This window comes from Apostichopus japonicus, chromosome 4 (genome assembly GCF_037975245.1).
Source record: "Apostichopus japonicus isolate 1M-3 chromosome 4, ASM3797524v1, whole genome shotgun sequence".
NCBI classification, from domain to species: Eukaryota; Metazoa; Echinodermata; class Holothuroidea; order Aspidochirotida; family Stichopodidae; genus Apostichopus; species Apostichopus japonicus.
In genome coordinates this window covers 14,752,786-14,770,424 of record NC_092564.1, presented here as the reverse complement: position 1 = coordinate 14,770,424, position 17,639 = coordinate 14,752,786, and the positions used below count along the sequence as shown (strand labels likewise).

General features: G+C 37.3%; 1 protein-coding gene across 33 annotated transcripts in view; it reads left to right on the top strand.

The window, feature by feature from the left end:
* Window positions 1-17,639, top strand: part of LOC139966539 (neogenin-like) — a 117,782-nt gene that overhangs the window by 81,286 nt on the left and 18,857 nt on the right. For 19 of the 33 annotated variants that reach the window (XR_011792693.1, XR_011792690.1, XR_011792692.1 and 16 more), the window contains exons 11-25: window positions 334-528; window positions 1,372-1,485; window positions 2,324-2,608; window positions 4,671-4,839; window positions 6,660-6,805; window positions 8,860-8,964; window positions 9,639-9,833; window positions 10,550-10,576; window positions 12,767-13,043; window positions 13,478-13,561; window positions 14,422-14,519; window positions 15,514-15,555; window positions 16,086-16,154; window positions 16,830-16,877; window positions 17,464-17,514. Coding sequence is in view for 30 of the 33 variants with exons in the window: in XM_071969670.1 (XP_071825771.1) it covers window positions 334-528; window positions 1,372-1,485; window positions 2,324-2,608; window positions 4,671-4,839; window positions 6,660-6,805; window positions 8,860-8,964; window positions 9,639-9,833; window positions 10,550-10,576; window positions 12,767-13,043; window positions 13,478-13,561; window positions 14,422-14,519; window positions 15,514-15,555; window positions 16,086-16,154; window positions 16,830-16,877; window positions 17,464-17,514 (1,905 nt within the window). In the remaining 3 variants the exon portion in view is untranslated. The remainder of the gene's footprint in view (window positions 1-333; window positions 529-1,371; window positions 1,486-2,323; window positions 2,609-4,670; window positions 4,840-6,659; window positions 6,806-8,859; window positions 8,965-9,638; window positions 9,834-10,549; window positions 10,577-12,766; window positions 13,044-13,477; window positions 13,562-14,421; window positions 14,520-15,513; window positions 15,556-16,085; window positions 16,155-16,829; window positions 16,878-17,463; window positions 17,515-17,639) is intronic. The other 14 variants (XM_071969673.1, XM_071969664.1, XM_071969680.1 and 11 more) reach the window with 7 other exon arrangements.

Genomic DNA, 17,639 nt, shown 5'->3' with positions numbered 1-17,639 from the left:
GTACTACACTGATATGGCAAATAATATCCTGCGGTGAACTCATACCATCGCATTCTCTATAATTGAATGACAATTAAGGTATGGATGTGATGAGCATGCTCAGAATGACCAGAACCTAACCACTCATTTGTGTTCCCTGTCACAAATAGAATAGATAGAATCCCATCACTTTACTGACATTGCTCCCTCTTTTGCAATGATTGCTGTTGGGGAAGTACAAGTATATAGTTATATGCATTATAGAAGTATATGCATATTTTCAACATGTATTTTATGTGACTGATTGTACGGAGTCTCTTAAACGCTTTCATCTCCATCTTATCGTCTTGTTAGAACCGGGTGCTCCTCCAGCAAATTTCACTGCAGAACCAACCTCCACTTCTTCTATTACGCTACGCTGGCATCCTCCCGGCACACAACAAAATGGAGTCATCACGGAGTATCGTATCCGTTATCGAATGGTCGGCAGTAAGGACTCCAAGGCAGATATCAAAGCTGCTGGGTCACTTAGATCTTACATTGTTTCAGGTAAGGGAAATATTCTTACTTTTAAAGTCAGTGATATTAAGTTAGTCTTCAATTGAGGGACTGGAGGAAGCAAAAGTTGTTGTTCTAGTTTTCTTTCTAAAATAGGCAATGGATGTAGCACGGACAGTAGACATTTATCTATTCACTGCAAGCATAGAAGCAACTTTATGAGGGAAGGGTATAATTGGGGTAGGGGGGGGGGGAGAAGGGAGTTGTTATTGGAATGGATTCAAGTGTAGAGATATATTCCTTTTTTCTTGGGTGCAGGGGGGGGTGTTAAGAAATTTCAGATTTAATATAAAAGGTTTTGTTTTTTAATTTTCATGGTATATATATTTCTTCAAAGCTTCCCTTTAAGCTATAATGTGAGTGGTTTCAAAGAGATGGATGACTTGAATAAAGACAACATGTCGTTGTTGTCTCTTTAACAGAATGCATATTTTTCAATCTTTGTAAGAATGTGCATAGTGGTGTTATATATAGTCTATGCAAATGCCAGAGACCCCAAGAAAACAAATTTAATGGCAAAGTTCTATGGGCTCCTTTGAGATAAATATTAATTATGAATTAATATATCTGAAAAGTTGCCAAAAAAAACAAAAGACAGTAATGATTTGTAATCATAAATTTCCTTGTTCTTCAAGTTTCATTCGGGGTTGAAAGAAACTGTAAAGTGTGTGTGTGAATAGAAGGTATTCAAACCAGATATGATATGCTATGAAAGAAACTCTAACAGGTGAGCATGGTACAAAACATTGCTAGATTCTAACCCAGACAAGGACTGTCAAAGTGCTCGTAAATATTGAAACATGAAGAACAGTAATGCTAATTTCTCATTCGCAGAGCTCGAACGTAACAACGTCTACGAATTCAAAATTGCGGCCCTCACAAGCAATGGAACAGGACCTTTCACAGAGGATTGGTTACAAGAATATACCACTGATAGAGACCAAAGTGGTAAGTCATTAATGCTTTATAAAAAAAAAATACTCTCTTCCTTGGAAATCCCCTTTAACCGCTATGAGCCGTGTAAAAACACATTTTATGTGAACTTTGTCAAACGTTAGCATATCACAGGGGAACAAATCAATATTCCTTAGGGAGAGGTGAGTAGGGGGGGCGGTGATGGGAGGGAGAGACAGTGTGGTGATGGGGTTGGGGCAGGGGATGGATCGGTGAGGAGATGGTAGGGGGCAGATGGAGAGGTGAGGGGGTGGGAAGGGGAAGGGGAGATGGAGAGGTAAAGATGTGGGAGGGGGAGATGGAGTGGTGAGGAGGTGGGAGGCGAGAGATGGAGAGTTGAGGAGATGGGAGGGGGAGATGGAGAGGTGAAAGGATGAAAGGGAGGGCGATGCTCCTTCATATATATATTCGTAAAGTCATGTAGGTTTATTTACAACAAGTATCACGCATAGCTAATCATCAATGTTTGGTTTGTACCATTTATAGACAGAGTTTTAGCAGCAATTTACATAAAAAGTTGAATCAATTAAACAAAAATAGAAAATAGTGGAATCAAATATCCAAATTAGTGTCCTAGCTTCATTTATGTACATATAAATATAGTGTTGCTATAGTAAGTATACTAATTATGGTATGCAAAAATGATACATTTTGTCGGGCAAATTTGTTGTGTAGAAAGAAGGAAAAAAAAACCCTGCTTTGTGACATTTCTTTATTGACCTGCTTGTACTAATTTTTGTCTTCTCTCCTTTTCCATTCTTATCATCATTCCTGTCGTAACGTGGCCCCCTCCCTCCCCTCCCCTCCAAAAACAAAACAAAACGCATAATAGAAGCAAGAGCCCCCGGCGCACCCAGCGCCATCTTTGCCCAGGGTCACCCTGATCGCATTGAAGTCCGCTGGACTGCTCCAGCGGACCCAGATATAATCGTTCGTGGTTATCTGTTGAACTGCGGCAAAGGTATCCCTGGCGTTGAATTTTTGGATATCAGCCCCAGCACGTACAGGTACATCATAAGAGATGTAGTACCCGACTCAATGTACATCATAAGTCTGAAGGCATATAACCATAAAGGCGAGGGGCCTGTCATTCTCGATTTAGTGGAAACAAAGTCAGGTAATAAATGAGTTGTCTGCATGGACGGTCTGCATGTTATTCTGTATTTGCTTAGTCCGTTTAGTCCGTGCATGCTTGTCATCTCGTACCAGGATAGATCATTGCATGTCAGTCCAGCATTTTTCGGAAGTGCCGAGCATATTGTAACCAGTGGGCTTTAATCTCGCACGGAGAGGCTTCTACAATTCATCCAGATGGTTTCCCGCTGCCAGTTTGAATGTTTCAGAACAGTGTTTCACATTGAATGTTGTAGAGGTTCTTGTATGTTCTCTTGTATGTTTTGTATTATATTTTACACTCTAGACTAGTATCATGTTAAAAGAGAAAATAACACAAACAAAAACATTAAACCATTTGAAAAGAGCAAAAGAAAGAAATATGTTCGGTAAGAATAGGGTATCAAACCAAGTGACCTCTAAATTATGTCCTCAGCTTTGACTTTGTTTTTAGTTTCCCAGTCAAGTTTGCATTGAGTATTTAAAATTAAAAATGTGGTCGCCAATGTAGAGGTTGCATCCGGGTGAATTATTCGGACAGTTAAAGCTAGTTTTGTAAGTAGCTGTGCAGATTTTGGCTCAACTGTGAGTTTTGAAGCATAATGTTACCCTATATCCAAATTAGTGGAAACAGTTGGGGGTACAGCTGTCACATGTTTAATGCTCGGGGTCAAGTCATTCACTTTATTATGAAACACTGTCATCAACAGTCGTTGTGGGGAAGGCCCTCTCAAACTTTCTAACCCACATGAATGGTGTTGTGAGTCAGAAATTCAGCAAGTTTATAATATATATTCTATATTTTGTTGCATAATGTATCAACATTTATCTGCATGGGCATTTAGTAAAAAAACATTGAGTTACCATGACTACCACATATTGACTTGATGTATCTGGGTGGTTTTTATTTTAACAATTCTGGAAATTTATGAAGACTGAGTTCGGTTCTGGTTGGGGTTAAAATGATACCTCTGACAATCTAGGAACAACACTTCCATCTATTTGTGTATTTAGTTGCCATCTTAGAAAGCTTTGCCTGCCTTTAATTTTGAGGGGTTTTTTTTGCCAAGGTTTTTGTAATTATGTTACTAATGCATGTGGACACTTAGTCTGATAGATGTACATTCTAACAGTAAGATCCATTTTAGTAGAATGATTCAGTTTTTTAATTCGGTTTTACGCTGACGTTTGTTCTGTTTGTTTGCATGATTTAGTGTTTGCATACATTTTCGTGATTATGATCTGTAATCGGTAATTGTCCATTCTGGTTTTACTGGAAATTTGCTCATTTATATTAAAGCCAGTCTAATTGGTTGCATGAATCTGGTAGCACAACAACATTGATGTTAGTAGTTTTCGGTGTTTATGAGGCTAGTATAAAATTTTGTTTTGTGGGGGGATTAATAAACTTCCCCTTTGAGGTTGCAGAAAGGCACAGAAGACAACCACCAGTGGCCTTTGGAAAATTCTATTAAATAGAGAATATTTGTGACATTGTCTAAAGGACCACTAGAAGAGTAAAAACCTTCTTGTATTTCTCAATTTTGTGTGTAATATTTGAAATCTTTTAATGATCGCATTTTCCTGAACATTTGCCTAAATGGATGGAACACAATTAGAATGAAACCTTCGATGAATACAACCCTTAAACGGACGGACATTCGGACGTGCCGCAACTTGTTGTTTTTTCATTCATCTTTCTAAGCGATGATGCACTGTTATCGTTAGATGTCAATTTTATCCGGAAATGCAACCAAGTCACATATTAATGAATCTAGGATTTAAAAAAATCTCTATTATCCTATTCCTTATATAAATCAACCTTTTAATCTTGTACAAAAGTAATTACACACATATCTTCACTGCAGTCCAGTATGATGAACTTCAAATTTATTTAAATTTTTTTCCCCGGTTCCTTTCATAAAAAAATGTCAGGATATCCATGGCTTTTGCTGTGTATCATGTGACTTCTCCCTGACGGTGATGTTCGTCCCAAATTTCCATTTTCTTTACTTTCCCTTGTTCGTCCCAAATTCCCATTTTCTTTACTTTCACTTTCATAACAGAGACTGAGGCACCCGTAGATCCACTCCAGATTGTTTTCCCCGTCCACGCTGAAACGGAGTCTTCGACGGCCATAAGACTGGTCTGGGCCGACCCGAACGGTAGAATCCCGGGACAGAACTCCGTCTATACGATACTGTACAAGCAGGACCATCCAGACATAGATTACGAGTGAGTCAACAGCTGCAGTAACGAAAAAAATAATCTATGCTTACGAGCGTAGTGGAAACTGTGACAAACATAAACAAAAACAGAATGTAAAAACAAAATGCAAGGTCTAGCCTGGAAGAATAGAAAGGAATTGTTATCATTTTCAATCAGAATGTTGCACACTCTTAATCTTTAGATATAATGACGGTACATGAATTTTATTGTCTTTTGTTTCGTTAGTCTTACAACATGTAGCTTTTGCCTCATTCTCTCAAACACCGAGAAGGCTTCCAAAAAATTGTAATAAATATGTCAAAATTGCAGATATGATACCAGGATAACACTATGTATGTTGAGGGGTGTTAGCTCAGTGGTCAAGGCCAGTGCCGTGCCTTCCAATCATAAGGTCCTCAGTTCGAGTCACCTCCAAGATTAATGTATGTCGTCCAGTTACAGAGTTGTTGACAATTGACAATTCATAATCATGGACGTTAAGTATGACTCTAAGAGACTGACTTCGGTCAGCTTGCGGCTTTGATAAGCCAATGAGGCTACTGTTCCTGCTTGCAGGAGGATCTAAAATACATACATACTGTACATAACTCATCTGTAAGCAATACAATGTTGTAACAGTTTTGAACAGACCTGCTGTCTCTTTGTGGACAACATGTCAACAAGTCAAATAGTCACTTAATATAATATGCAGTCTGGGTCCCCTTGTGGTTTATATTCACCCGAGGAGGGTTTAGTTAATGACGGAGAAAAGATAAATATCTGGCACTGCAATTTGACTCCCACGTATATCTTGCAAAACAAACTCAACCTGCAGCGATGTTTTAACAAAAGCTGATAATAAACACCCACATAAGGATATAAAGATTCAAGTTGTTATCCTGTTTGGAGTGGTAGTACTTGTAATCACAGTACTTGGGGGTGTCTTGACTGAACACAGCTGAAGATAAAACACCAATAAGGATTCAAGTTGTTATCCTGTTTGCTTTAGTACGAATCGCTCAGATATTATTAATTCGATATTATTTCATCTTTAAATTGGTGATTTAAGTTACCATCTTTCAAGAGACATGGCATGTTGGTAATCTATGCAGCTGTCTTAGTACATTTGTCATAAACATATCAACATTGCAAGGTGTCCTACTTTTCATCTACAAGATCTTTCATCTAGGTATCAAAACTTGGGAATAAAATCAACACATACAGTAGTATTTAAACACTGTTGAATAGTGAATGTTAGGATACAAAGAGAACCTCCAGCTGCACTCAATGATTTTCATATTCTATTTATGGGATGGGTGAATGGGATTATCCCCCCCCCCCTCCCCACTCCATTTTGACTATTTTTGGCAGCAAATTAAATAACTAACTAGACCTTAAATTGATCATAAAAATTACAGACATACTTTTAGCATATTTTGAATCTGTGCATTCCTTACATTCTGACAATGTTTCTTTAACGTGTAACCGCTCTTTGATAATTATTTCAGTATCCATTGATACTGGTTTTCCCCCTCCCCCTCCCCCCTCCCTCATCCCACCCGAGAACACCTGGATCTGCCAGTGGTGATGTGGTGGTATAGACAAGTCATACTCAAACCAATTCTTATTGAATGTATTTTTTTCTGTTTTCTGTTTTCTATTTTTTTTTGTAGGATTTCTCTGATTTGAATGTTTTTGTTGGGCTTTGTCTGTATTGTGTCTGCCTGGTAGCACGATTCTGCAAGCTAAAATAATATTCAAATTCTAATTTGTCTTTTTAAGATGATTTTCTCGTACATTGGGGAGCTTTACATTTTGTCTTTCATGCCCAAAACTTAATCATACAGGTGGAATAGCCAGAATACAACAAACGAATACTACCTGTTCCGAAATCTGAATCCGTATTCTGCTTACGTGTTTGTCGTGAAAATATCTCGAGGCTCCCAGCACAGTGATTTCAGTATGGAAGCACGGAACACGACGTTCGAAGCAGGTGGGTGGTGTTCTTCATTAAATATTGAAACCAGGTCTGATCGAATTCCAGTCCCTCTGTTTGGGATTGGAAACACGATAGATAGAGTATGCGGCGATGAAGTTTAATCATTTCCTAAAACCAAGTCTAGGAAGTAGATTATAGTTAAACTGTAAGATGAAAAGATGTTGAAAAGATGTGTCTGCAGAACAAAGGAATTAATTTAACTGAGATGAAAGACTACCTCAGGCTACAAAGAGAGATCGAGAGAAAGGAGGGAACAAAACCAATAGAAGAAGAAAAAAAAACAAATTTCTGCATTGCTAAAGATGGTGTAACAAAATGCCCAATGATTTGTCTTGCCCCTGTGATGAAATTATCAGTCAATATGATGATGTTTGAGATGAGTAAATTGGTGATTTATAGACTAAACTTAGGGAAAAATAGCTATACCTCAATACTTTGCTAACATATTTTTAGCTATTTGGATTATATTCTTGGATTATAGGTTTATAGAAATAATGCAAAGAACTATTAGAGCAGTGTAGAGTATAGTCTTAGAGGAGGCCTTGTTTACTATACTTGCCAGTGTGGTGGTTCAGTTCTAACGCTACAAAACTGAGATTGATGGTAGTTGAAAACAATTTGTGAATTTAGTCTGTACTATAAACGTGTCAAACGCTCCAACTGTTTTTTTCACAAAATGTAACTGTCTGCTTACAGGAGCCATCTCAAGCTAATTCAATTGAGTGAAAATCAAGATTGATGGTGCTTGACTGATTTTGTTCCTCTGTTTGAATAATTTACATAATCTCGTCCAAAAATTGTTTAAAGCAAAAATCCAGAGGTATAGAGTTCTCAATTCCCAGTGGCACGACAGGTTTTCTGAAATGTTTGTGGGATCTAACGTATGTTAACTTAATTCACCAATTTGGGGGTTGCCTTTAGTAGTAACGCATAGAACCTATGTTTTTTTTTGCTGTCGGGGAGAAAAATTAAGAAATAAACCAACTGTTTGAGTTTTGCAGTATTTCAGCAAATAATAACAGTATATATACTGAAACACACCGAATTCTCTGGTTGGAACTTTTGCTTCAATATTTTGTGCATTTCTTACAAACATTTTTTCCATTGGCAAACTGAACTTTCAAAATCGTCATCTCCGTTGATATGCTCTTAAATCCCTTATAGATGTGTACGCTATTAAGTATGAGTCAACACCCTGATTCCAACACCCTGATTTAAGTGAATGTGACATTTTCTTACCTTAAATGACAGGCATGGTAGCAAGCCAATATGTCTGTTTGTCTGTCTGTCTGCCTGTCTGTCTGTATGTATGTTTAGCTGGTGTAACATAATAATCATGCTTTCAGCATGTTATACAGAATTAATTAGCCACACAATATAAGTTCAATTTATTGAATTCTTGGCTGTATGTACTTGGATATCATTGTGTCAACAAAGTTCCATTATTAACAAAGTTCCATTATTTGTAGAGTAATGTGTCCAATTTTGTAGCTATGGTATCACATTAGCTATTGACAGCTATGACAACACATGGTGTTAAAGGGGGAGATGTGAATGTCATCGGTTTTTACATGCCGACTTTGAAACATAAGATTACCAAGTGACAAAATATCACAAATTACTCCTTATTTGTACATGTCAGTTGTTAAAGCAGTAAGTCTTTGTGGTAAACTCCTCGTGCCCCCCCCCCCCCATCAGTTACTAACATATGTCAACATATCTTGTCTATTGACAGTAGTTTTAGCCACAAAAAGTGGTATTTATCAGACTTAAAAACATTTAAATGCTCCCATGCAAGATTAACATACATTTTGTAAATTTTGTGTGTAGGTGGTGTGTGGGTGTGCGTGATTTTTGTAAAGAAACTTACAAAAAACAATCTATTTCATGTTGAAAATCTCTTCCTTTCAAATCACTTGTCAGTTTGGAAACCAGTGTGCTTTACCTCTCTGTATTGGATTTGACTGATTAACAGACAAACAAGAGAAGATCTTTATCTTGTTCTGCAATGATAACATAATTTTCCTCCCACTGGTTTTGTTTCTTAGTGCCTGCCTCTGCTCCCACTGGCCTGACTGTTCATAGCTTTGAGAATTCCACATCTTTACTTCTCTTGTGGAACGCTCCCGATATGGCGAACGGTGTCATGAAAGGTAACGCATGCTATTTTCTTTTTGAAAAATGTGTATAAATGTCGACTGAGACTATTGGACTAATAATACATCGATTCTTGCAATCACAGGTTCGGTCCAACCCAGTAAAACTCTCGATGCTATGGTCAATTTCTATCGTGTGTTTTCAAAGTTCAATGCCACCTGTGAAAGACATATTTTCAAACAGATCATTTTTGTAGTAAGATCTGAATGCCAGGGTCAAGACACAACCCTTACCATTTGGAATAAGTAAATGGTTTAAAGCAAGTTAGATCATATTGTGTCAGAGGGGTTGCTTCATCCCATGTGATGTGATGTCATAGGGTTAGCGTCACAGTCTTTCCTTTAAACCTGATTGCATGACAGCAAAAGATTATTTTCAAAGAAAATTTAATTTGAACCTACATGCAGCCGCCATCATTTAATGTCTTGTCCATTTCTTTTTGGGTCCGTCGTCTTCACATTTTTTTTCCGAATTGACAGAAATGTTTTCAAGAAATGATCTGAGCGTCTCTGTTGCATTCTGAACGTCAGCTGTATTGATGTTTTTTATCAGAAATTAAACTTGAGAGCAGACATTTTGTCTTCCATCTCAGGCAGTTTCAATTTGCTATCTATCGATTGATTATTTAATCGATCAAATCGTTGTTGTTGTGGTTTGGCTAACATTGCAGGTTACATAATATATTACACCGATGATCAGAATGCAGTGATCACAGACTGGGAGAGGGTGGAAATCAACAACAACCTGACGACAGCTACACTGGAGGGCCTGGAAGGAGGAACTTTCTATTACATCAGGGTACAAGGAAGGAACGGAGCTGGTCTTGGCCCTATATCTGCCTTCATTCCCGGTGAAACTGGACTAGGTAAATATCTCAAGCGCATAGAAAAAAGACCAGGCCAAGTTTGTTTAACTCGCTTGTATACTGTTTCCTAAATGACAACTTAAATTGTTAGGTCATTCCTTTCATTTGCTTTCCAGAATTTCTTTGATTACTTGTAAGAGGGATTTTTTTTTTGAAGAGGTAGAAATGAGGGCCCATTATTTATTACAGGTGCAGTCAAATGTAGAGAACAAGAGCTATGCATCAGTAGCTACACGTTAATTGGTAGTTTATCCAAGGATTTAAAATCTTTTATAGTAACTTTGCAAATTTCTAAAAACTTGAATGTGATGAAATCATTCAAATTCCTAATTTATAAATAAGTAGAATTAACAAGAGTCTTCAGCACGACTGATTTCGTTTATTATATTAGCTAAAACCTGCATGGCAGAAAAGCAAAGAAAAGTTCAAAAGAAATGTCTAAAGCTTTGTCTGAACCTCACCTCTTTAAATTAAACAGATACTGTACTATAACATCAAGTTTTACAACTACAGGTTGTTTTTTGAAAGGATTCCCATTGGGAAAGAAGGTTATATATTTATATATGTAGGGAATTCACTTTGTAGTGCCTGTTCTTGTATGTTATTGCCCGTGTTTGTCAATAAACAACGACATTGATAGGGGCAGAATCAGCCAGATGCCAAATTTGCTCGTTATTTTATACTTTAATCAATTATTCTCCCATTCCGTCCACCAGTGTTCATACCGCAAGCTCCAAATATAGGTATGACTTAAGTTTGAACAATTTGCTATATTTCTGCGCATCATCTCGCTGGTGAGGGATTTATAAACTCAAAGTTGTATTTATTCAAAAGTCATTACTTACAAAATACTACTTCATTCTTTGGGAATTTTCTTTTTTATCTAACTTTTTGGAAATACTGGGCCCCACGTTTCATATCTGAAGTCCATTTTCATACCAGTTAATCTTTGGAGCATTCTTTTTTCAGATTACGGGATCCATTGGAATATCCAGGAGTTAATTAGCCTGAGGGATGGTGGGGTGGAGGGGAGGGGAGGGGTTGGGGGGCACCACTTCCCATAATACTTCATGTTTCTGGTTAATATGCTAATTTGGATGTCTGTGCATCTCTTCATAAAGCTTTAATTGGAATTTGTATTCCAGTGCGAATTTAGTGCAACTGTGCACGTAACCGCTCAAGTGTATTGTTCTCCTCGTCAAATCAGGAACCAGGGATAAATTTCCCCATTAAAAGGTTATCGACACATCGCAAACGTTGCGCTTGCGAGATAATTACGTCTAAAGTTCTTCACGTTTATCGATTCGAGTACTTTCCGAATGAGATCCACATAATCTGGCTAAGATTGCCCTGCCAAACGAGACAGGCGGCTCATCTTACGAAATGAACGTGGATGATCAAATAACTAATGTTTGTAATTAATATGGCATAACCATCACGGAAACAGCTGCGAATCGCACGAACCAGCAGATAATTTCATTCCCTGGATAATCGGGATTCATATCTTGAATGATTTATACAGTTTCCTGAACATCCTCCAGCTGTCATCATCTGTTTGCTACCTATATCTGTCAAGGTTTTTGATATATACACGCACTGTATTGTTTACAGTGCATAGTCTTGTAGTAAGTGGGGTAAGGTAGGGTAGGTCAGTGGGTGGGTTTATAGGTAGCCATGCAGTCCCCCGTAAGACTCACAAGTTCTGCCCGGGAGGGTCATTCATCTCTGTTTTATATACACTTGAGTATTTATGACCTGTTTTATGGACTGGGACATGAACTGACATACAAAAAGGATAATGGTACCAGTTGAAAGGTTTGGGAGGGGGAAGGGGGGAGGGAGGGGTGAGGGAGGATGGAGGGAGGAGGAAGGGGTGTGGATGGAGAAAAGCATTCTTACAGTACAAAACTACAAATGCTGGTGTAATAGCTTTGCAGTGAAGAGTTTACGATTCCGTTGACAATCTGCAAGGTTTGACCACACATAATATTTGTTTATATGAGTCGTCCACGAAAACACAGAGACGCAATATCAATTGATGAAGGCAATGTTTTAAAATATAAAATTAAGAAGCAGTGCTAAAATTTGTGTTTTCCTGACTGCTGTGCGCCGTAAAAAACTTGATAACAGCATTAAAGCAGCTAGGTATTAAGTATGATTTTTATGATGGAAACTGTAACCCTCTATAGGATGGATATTTGAGGTAATATATTTACATATTCAGATGTAATTTACACGGTGAAAGTGGTCTTACATTGCGTGGATATTACTCTCGTAATTCATGTTGTATTTTAACTTGTTTCTCACACTAACTCATCCCATGTTATCATTTAGTATGTGTGAACATGTTTTCATGTTTTATCTGATTCATCAAGATTATCATCATCACCATCATCATCATCATTTCCTTGGTAACTGTCATCAATACATTCTTCATGCCATTAATGGTGGACTGAATATATTGTTATGAATCTTAAAAGTATGGCAGTCATTTAATTAATTAATTTTATTTAAACCAAAAAATGTGGCTGTGAGATGTAGTTAAATGATAATACTGTCTGGCCCTTTAAAATACAAATGGTAAGTTGTTTCAATTTGAATGTTTCATATTCTGCAAATCGTTAATTCAGGAACTGCCGAGTGTTTCTTGAAAGTTAGGGTTGCGATTAATCAAACAAAGATCTCTCCTAGATTAATTCCCTGTTTGAATGTTAACTAGATAGTAGTTCATCAAAAAACCTTTCATTTCTAACAATTTTCGTCGCACAATCGTATTTGTCCTAATTCTGTGAGTCAAGCCACTGACTTTGCTATGGGACTTTATTTTCCTCTCCTAAAACCTCTCCTAAAAATTGTACCAGTATCAACTCCACAAGCTTTTGTAAAGAAATCGTACCCTGTTATTTATTGTTTTTCCCTTCTCTGTTTTACAGGTGGCACATCAGCTGCCCTACCAGGTACCGGCATGGCTGGGTTTCCCTGGTGGCTTTGGTTGATAGCGTTAGCACTGGTAGCCCTCATCCTCTTACTGGCCTTACTGCTCCTCCTCTGCGCCCTTTGCGGCTGCTTCAAGTGTTGTGCCTCAATGTGTCCCTGCTGCGGGGATGTGTGTGGGGGTGGGGGTTGCTTCGGCCAGTGTTGTCAGGGACTTGCTAGGTGTTGGGTTTCTTGCTGTCCCTGCTGCTGTGCAGATGAAGAAGAATGTGCAGGGTAAGTTATTGATATTTTAATTCCAAGTGTTTTTAAATACATTCATTTAAAAAAAATGTTTTTTTGACTAAGTGTGTGTTTTTTTTTACCACCCCTTATGCAAGAACATTACCATCGATTACGTAAAAACATACAGTTCTGCAAATATGTGTGTGGTCCTCCCTGCTGTTAATCAGAATAATATGTTCAAGGAAAGGTAATTGACAGATTGATTGATTAAAATTTGAAATAAATATGACAGTAATATTTTCCTTATTTACTTTCTGGTTCTTTCTTGTTCTGTGTTTTTTTTTTGTTTTTTTGGGGCTTACTGAAAGTTGAACCAGTGTTTGGGTACAGAACAGTACCATAGGGCACAGCTGTGGATTATTACTAAGTAGAATTTCTGTGGCTGTGTTAATTGAAGCTGTTTTTTTCTTTAAATATTATTCTAGTTTTTGCTCGAAACTTTGTTGTGGTGCAAGTGCCTGCTGTGCTGCTGGTGCGGTAGCCTCGTCCAGTAATAAAAATGGAGCAGCGTAAGTTATAGTCTAGTTATTATTTCAGATTATTTAATAACTTGTGACTAACAATTGATGAGCTTTCAATGGCTCAAAATTAAATCAATTTATTAAATTCCTGGACATGAAGTGTAGTTCTGCCCTGTTAATCCCAACATTCAATCATTGAAAGTAGTAATATTTATTTCAGTGATGTTATCAAGTGGATTATATACTCTTTAAATGTGCTCATCATCTCCATTAAAGTCATGAATATGACAACGTTATCATAGTCCATTATCGTGATAATTCGAGGAGTCGAGCCTAGCTCGACGAATAGTGGATGTTATACGTTAATGCCCTCACAGTGGAATTCATAATCTTGAATCTTGCCTAGGCTCATTTCATTTCATACCATGAAAGATGATTGAACATTTTATCTTTCATGTAAATGATTCAGTTGTTCATACTATTAGATTTGAAATGGTGAAAGGAACTTGACCTGACCTGACAGCTAGCTGACTGGGTTCAGGCATTTGCAATATTGCTTCAACTAAATAATTCATACACTGTAGGTTAGATCTGTAAAAAAAAATTGCCGAATAATTGCAGAAGGATTCTTCATGTTGTATTCGTCAGTATGGAATAGATTACACCCTGTAAAACTTGTTCTTAGTGACAATGAATTGATCCATTCATTTGTGTTGTAATTTGCATTATTCAAAGCCAAAAAAAGGATTGTAGGTTGGTTTATCATGGACTGTCCTATATCGAATATTATCATGATGCAATTACAAGAAAGCCAAAGCGAACAGTACATTTTCAGCTTTGTTTATGTTAATTAGGAGTCATCTGAAAAGTAACGATTAATGTTGAGATATTTATTTTCATTTCCACAGGACTGCAATCTCGGCTGGTTCGTATAAATCGAATGGTCCGGATGTGTTAATGAGCTCTACCACAGAGACAGAGACGGACAATCTCATTAAGTCGGAAGGTATGTTTGGACTTAACATGAATATGTATGGATATGAATATGAATATGTATGGACTTAACATGAATATACAGTGGCGTAGGAAGGTACTTTTGAGTGGGGGGGGGGGGCTGAAGACTGATGGCCGGCCTGGGGGAGGGGTCTAAGGGGAGGGGGTGTCCCCCTCCCCTTTGGAATTTTTTCCGTTTCCAGGTAGCCTCAGATGCAATTTGGTGCAATATAGCACACTTCAACACCCACTCCATTTTGTAAACTTAATTTTGTATTTTCACCAGGCCTTAGATGCAATTTGGTGCTCCAAATGAGATTTTTTTCTCATTTGGAAATGAAAAAGGGGTTTTCTGACTTAGGAAGCGGGGGGGCGGAATGATACTTCCGCCCCTCCACATTTTTCACTGGGGGGGCTGGTGCCCCCCCAGCCCCCCCGGTTCCTACGCCCTTGTGAATATAACTAAGATGCCCAGTATAGGGGCAGCTAAAAACTTGGGGGGGGACACAGAAATTTTCGGTGGTTTTGAGGATTTTTTCCCAGCTTTGGAAAGTTGCCAACAGTAATCAATTAAGGTATTGTTTTTACATCAAGTCCCCATAGACAAAGGGTAGATTTCATGCATTCCAAGTATCAATTTCGAGGGGTGTGGGGGTTCGGGAGGGGGGGTTCATGGTCAGATGGGTCATAGCTCATGTAGAATGGTTAGAAATTCTACAGTATTCTTCATGGTTTCGCAAACGCAGGTTCAAGATTCGTGGGGGAGGGGGGATCTAACATGGAATTTAAAAATGTGAAACTAAAAGTGAGGAACAAGATACAAAGCTTTAGTTTTCAAATAGCAATGTAAATACTGTTGTCTTCTCTGCAAGTGGTCATATCCTCAGCCATTGATATATATTGTCTTACTTGCCTTTCTAATTATACAGCCAAATTATTGTTGTTTTCATTTCTTAACATTCGAATGAATTACTTTGCAATCAGCCTTTTAATCTGTCTCTCTGCAGGTGACATAGAAACTGACTTTGGAGGGTCAAGAAAAATTGATGGTAAGTCACAAACAACCTTAAAGCAAAGTATCTCTAACCACCAATCTGTTTATTTTATTTTTTTACATTTTCAAATTGTTTCAATAACTTTGTTCAAAATTTTTGTTTTTTCTTATTTTGAGGATTTGTTTTTGTTGTTGAATAATATCTTTCTCACTGAATGCAGGATCATAGGTAAGAGCTTAACTTATTCATTGAGTCATCCCTGTTATATGCCTCAATCAGTGTTCATTCATTGACTTTCGTTTTATATCGGTTTCATCCGGAATAAGTGTTTTGTGCATTTCTAATTGTTGCTGTATATTTTGTTTCTATATTTTATGTTGTTAAATTTTTGTTAAAAGCCTCTATACATATATGTGTGTATATATATATATGTGTGTATATATATATATGTATATATATTGCCTACTTCACTACTTGCATCATTGACTATGAGTTAAGTAGGGTTGGCTTTAAATTGGCTCTATGTACTTAATCATTTATCGTTGTCAGATGTTCATGTTAAATTCCATCTCAATTTTGTATAGCGATGCAGCCCTCGCCACGTGCCAGTGCACGTTTCTCCCACCCTAGCCGAATACCGTACATCTTTACAGGTATGGGGCTCGTGCTGCATGACCTACCCACCCAATGTAGTACACAAAATGCACCGAGTAGATTAAAGAAAAATATATATATAAAAAGAACCACACATCTTGATTTCACAGGTTCCTCCAGTAGGAAAATGTTGTGCAGTTGTCGTGATTAACATATTAGGATTTGGGAATGGAAAAAAAAAAATCCTTCATGATATTTAATTTAATCTGGCAGTGGTGTAATATCCTACTTTTATTCTCCTTTGTAAACATTGTATGTATGCCAGCTGTGATATTTTGCATAGCTTTAACATACAACCATGTTATGCTCTGTGCAAGGCTAGCTCTCCTCCGGATCCACGCTTCTGATTGGCATTGAAGAGTGCTATATTGCTGAGATGCAACTAATTTGGGGAATGTGTAATTCTGCATGAGGGATTTGGTCTTTGTCAAATCTGTTTTGATGTCCATGTATTCATCACGCTTTATGCAACATTTAAAAACCTTGTTTTCTTTAACTTGCCTTGCTTTAATTTCTGCATGTTTTCGGTCTGTATTTGTCGGTGTCCTTTTTGTTGTTTTTTTGTTGTTGTAATCTTTGAGAGAAATACAAGGACTTGCATGCATTTTGTTGGTATACATGTAAAATGAGGGCAGTCTTTACTTTTGAACATGTTATACTTACTCTTCTCACAGCAAATGGTGGTTTCACGATTCCTAGACAGATCTCTATGTATGAGACAGGTAATGAATACAACTACACTCTTTAATAAGTATAACATGAATATTCATTAGATTCTGCACCGGTATAGGCGGTACACACCCCCCGAGTGATCGCAGTGTCTCTGCAGTTCACCTCCTCCAGAGTTTTGGATTCTTTGCACTTTTTCTATTTCATTCAACAACGCAATATTAAAAGTCAAACGCTGCAAAACACATTGAGGGATAACGGAGCATGCTGCATAATTCTTCACTTTCATAGTAATTGTCAAATTATTATGTATGCTTTATTGAAAGTGTTATTACAGAATGTTAAAGGCTACTCTTTGACCTATTTTACCCTTGAATATTTGTAGACGGATGCTCTGATAGTAATTTATATATCCCAAAAGCAGTGGTAAGATTATTTGGAAGACAAAACTGTCCATGGTCAAAAAATTTCTAGATTTTGAAATTGTTTTCACTGCCAATTAATCAAGAACACTGACACCAAAGAAATTCTTCTTACTATCATTAACTAAAAAAAATGGTGTGAAAGATAAAATTAAAAAAAAAAAATTCTTAGTTTGAATCCATAAACTTACTCTATTCATTTTATCTTCAATATTAGACTTTGACATAACGGACACTTCTCATATGCAAACACGAAGCTATGCCAGTGGTACGTCGTCACATTAAATATATTTACAAATACAGAAATTAGGTAGAATTTGCATTTATTATCATCAATTATACCAGCTATCAAATATCAGATTTTTTTTCTGAGATTTAATATTAAAAGTAGTG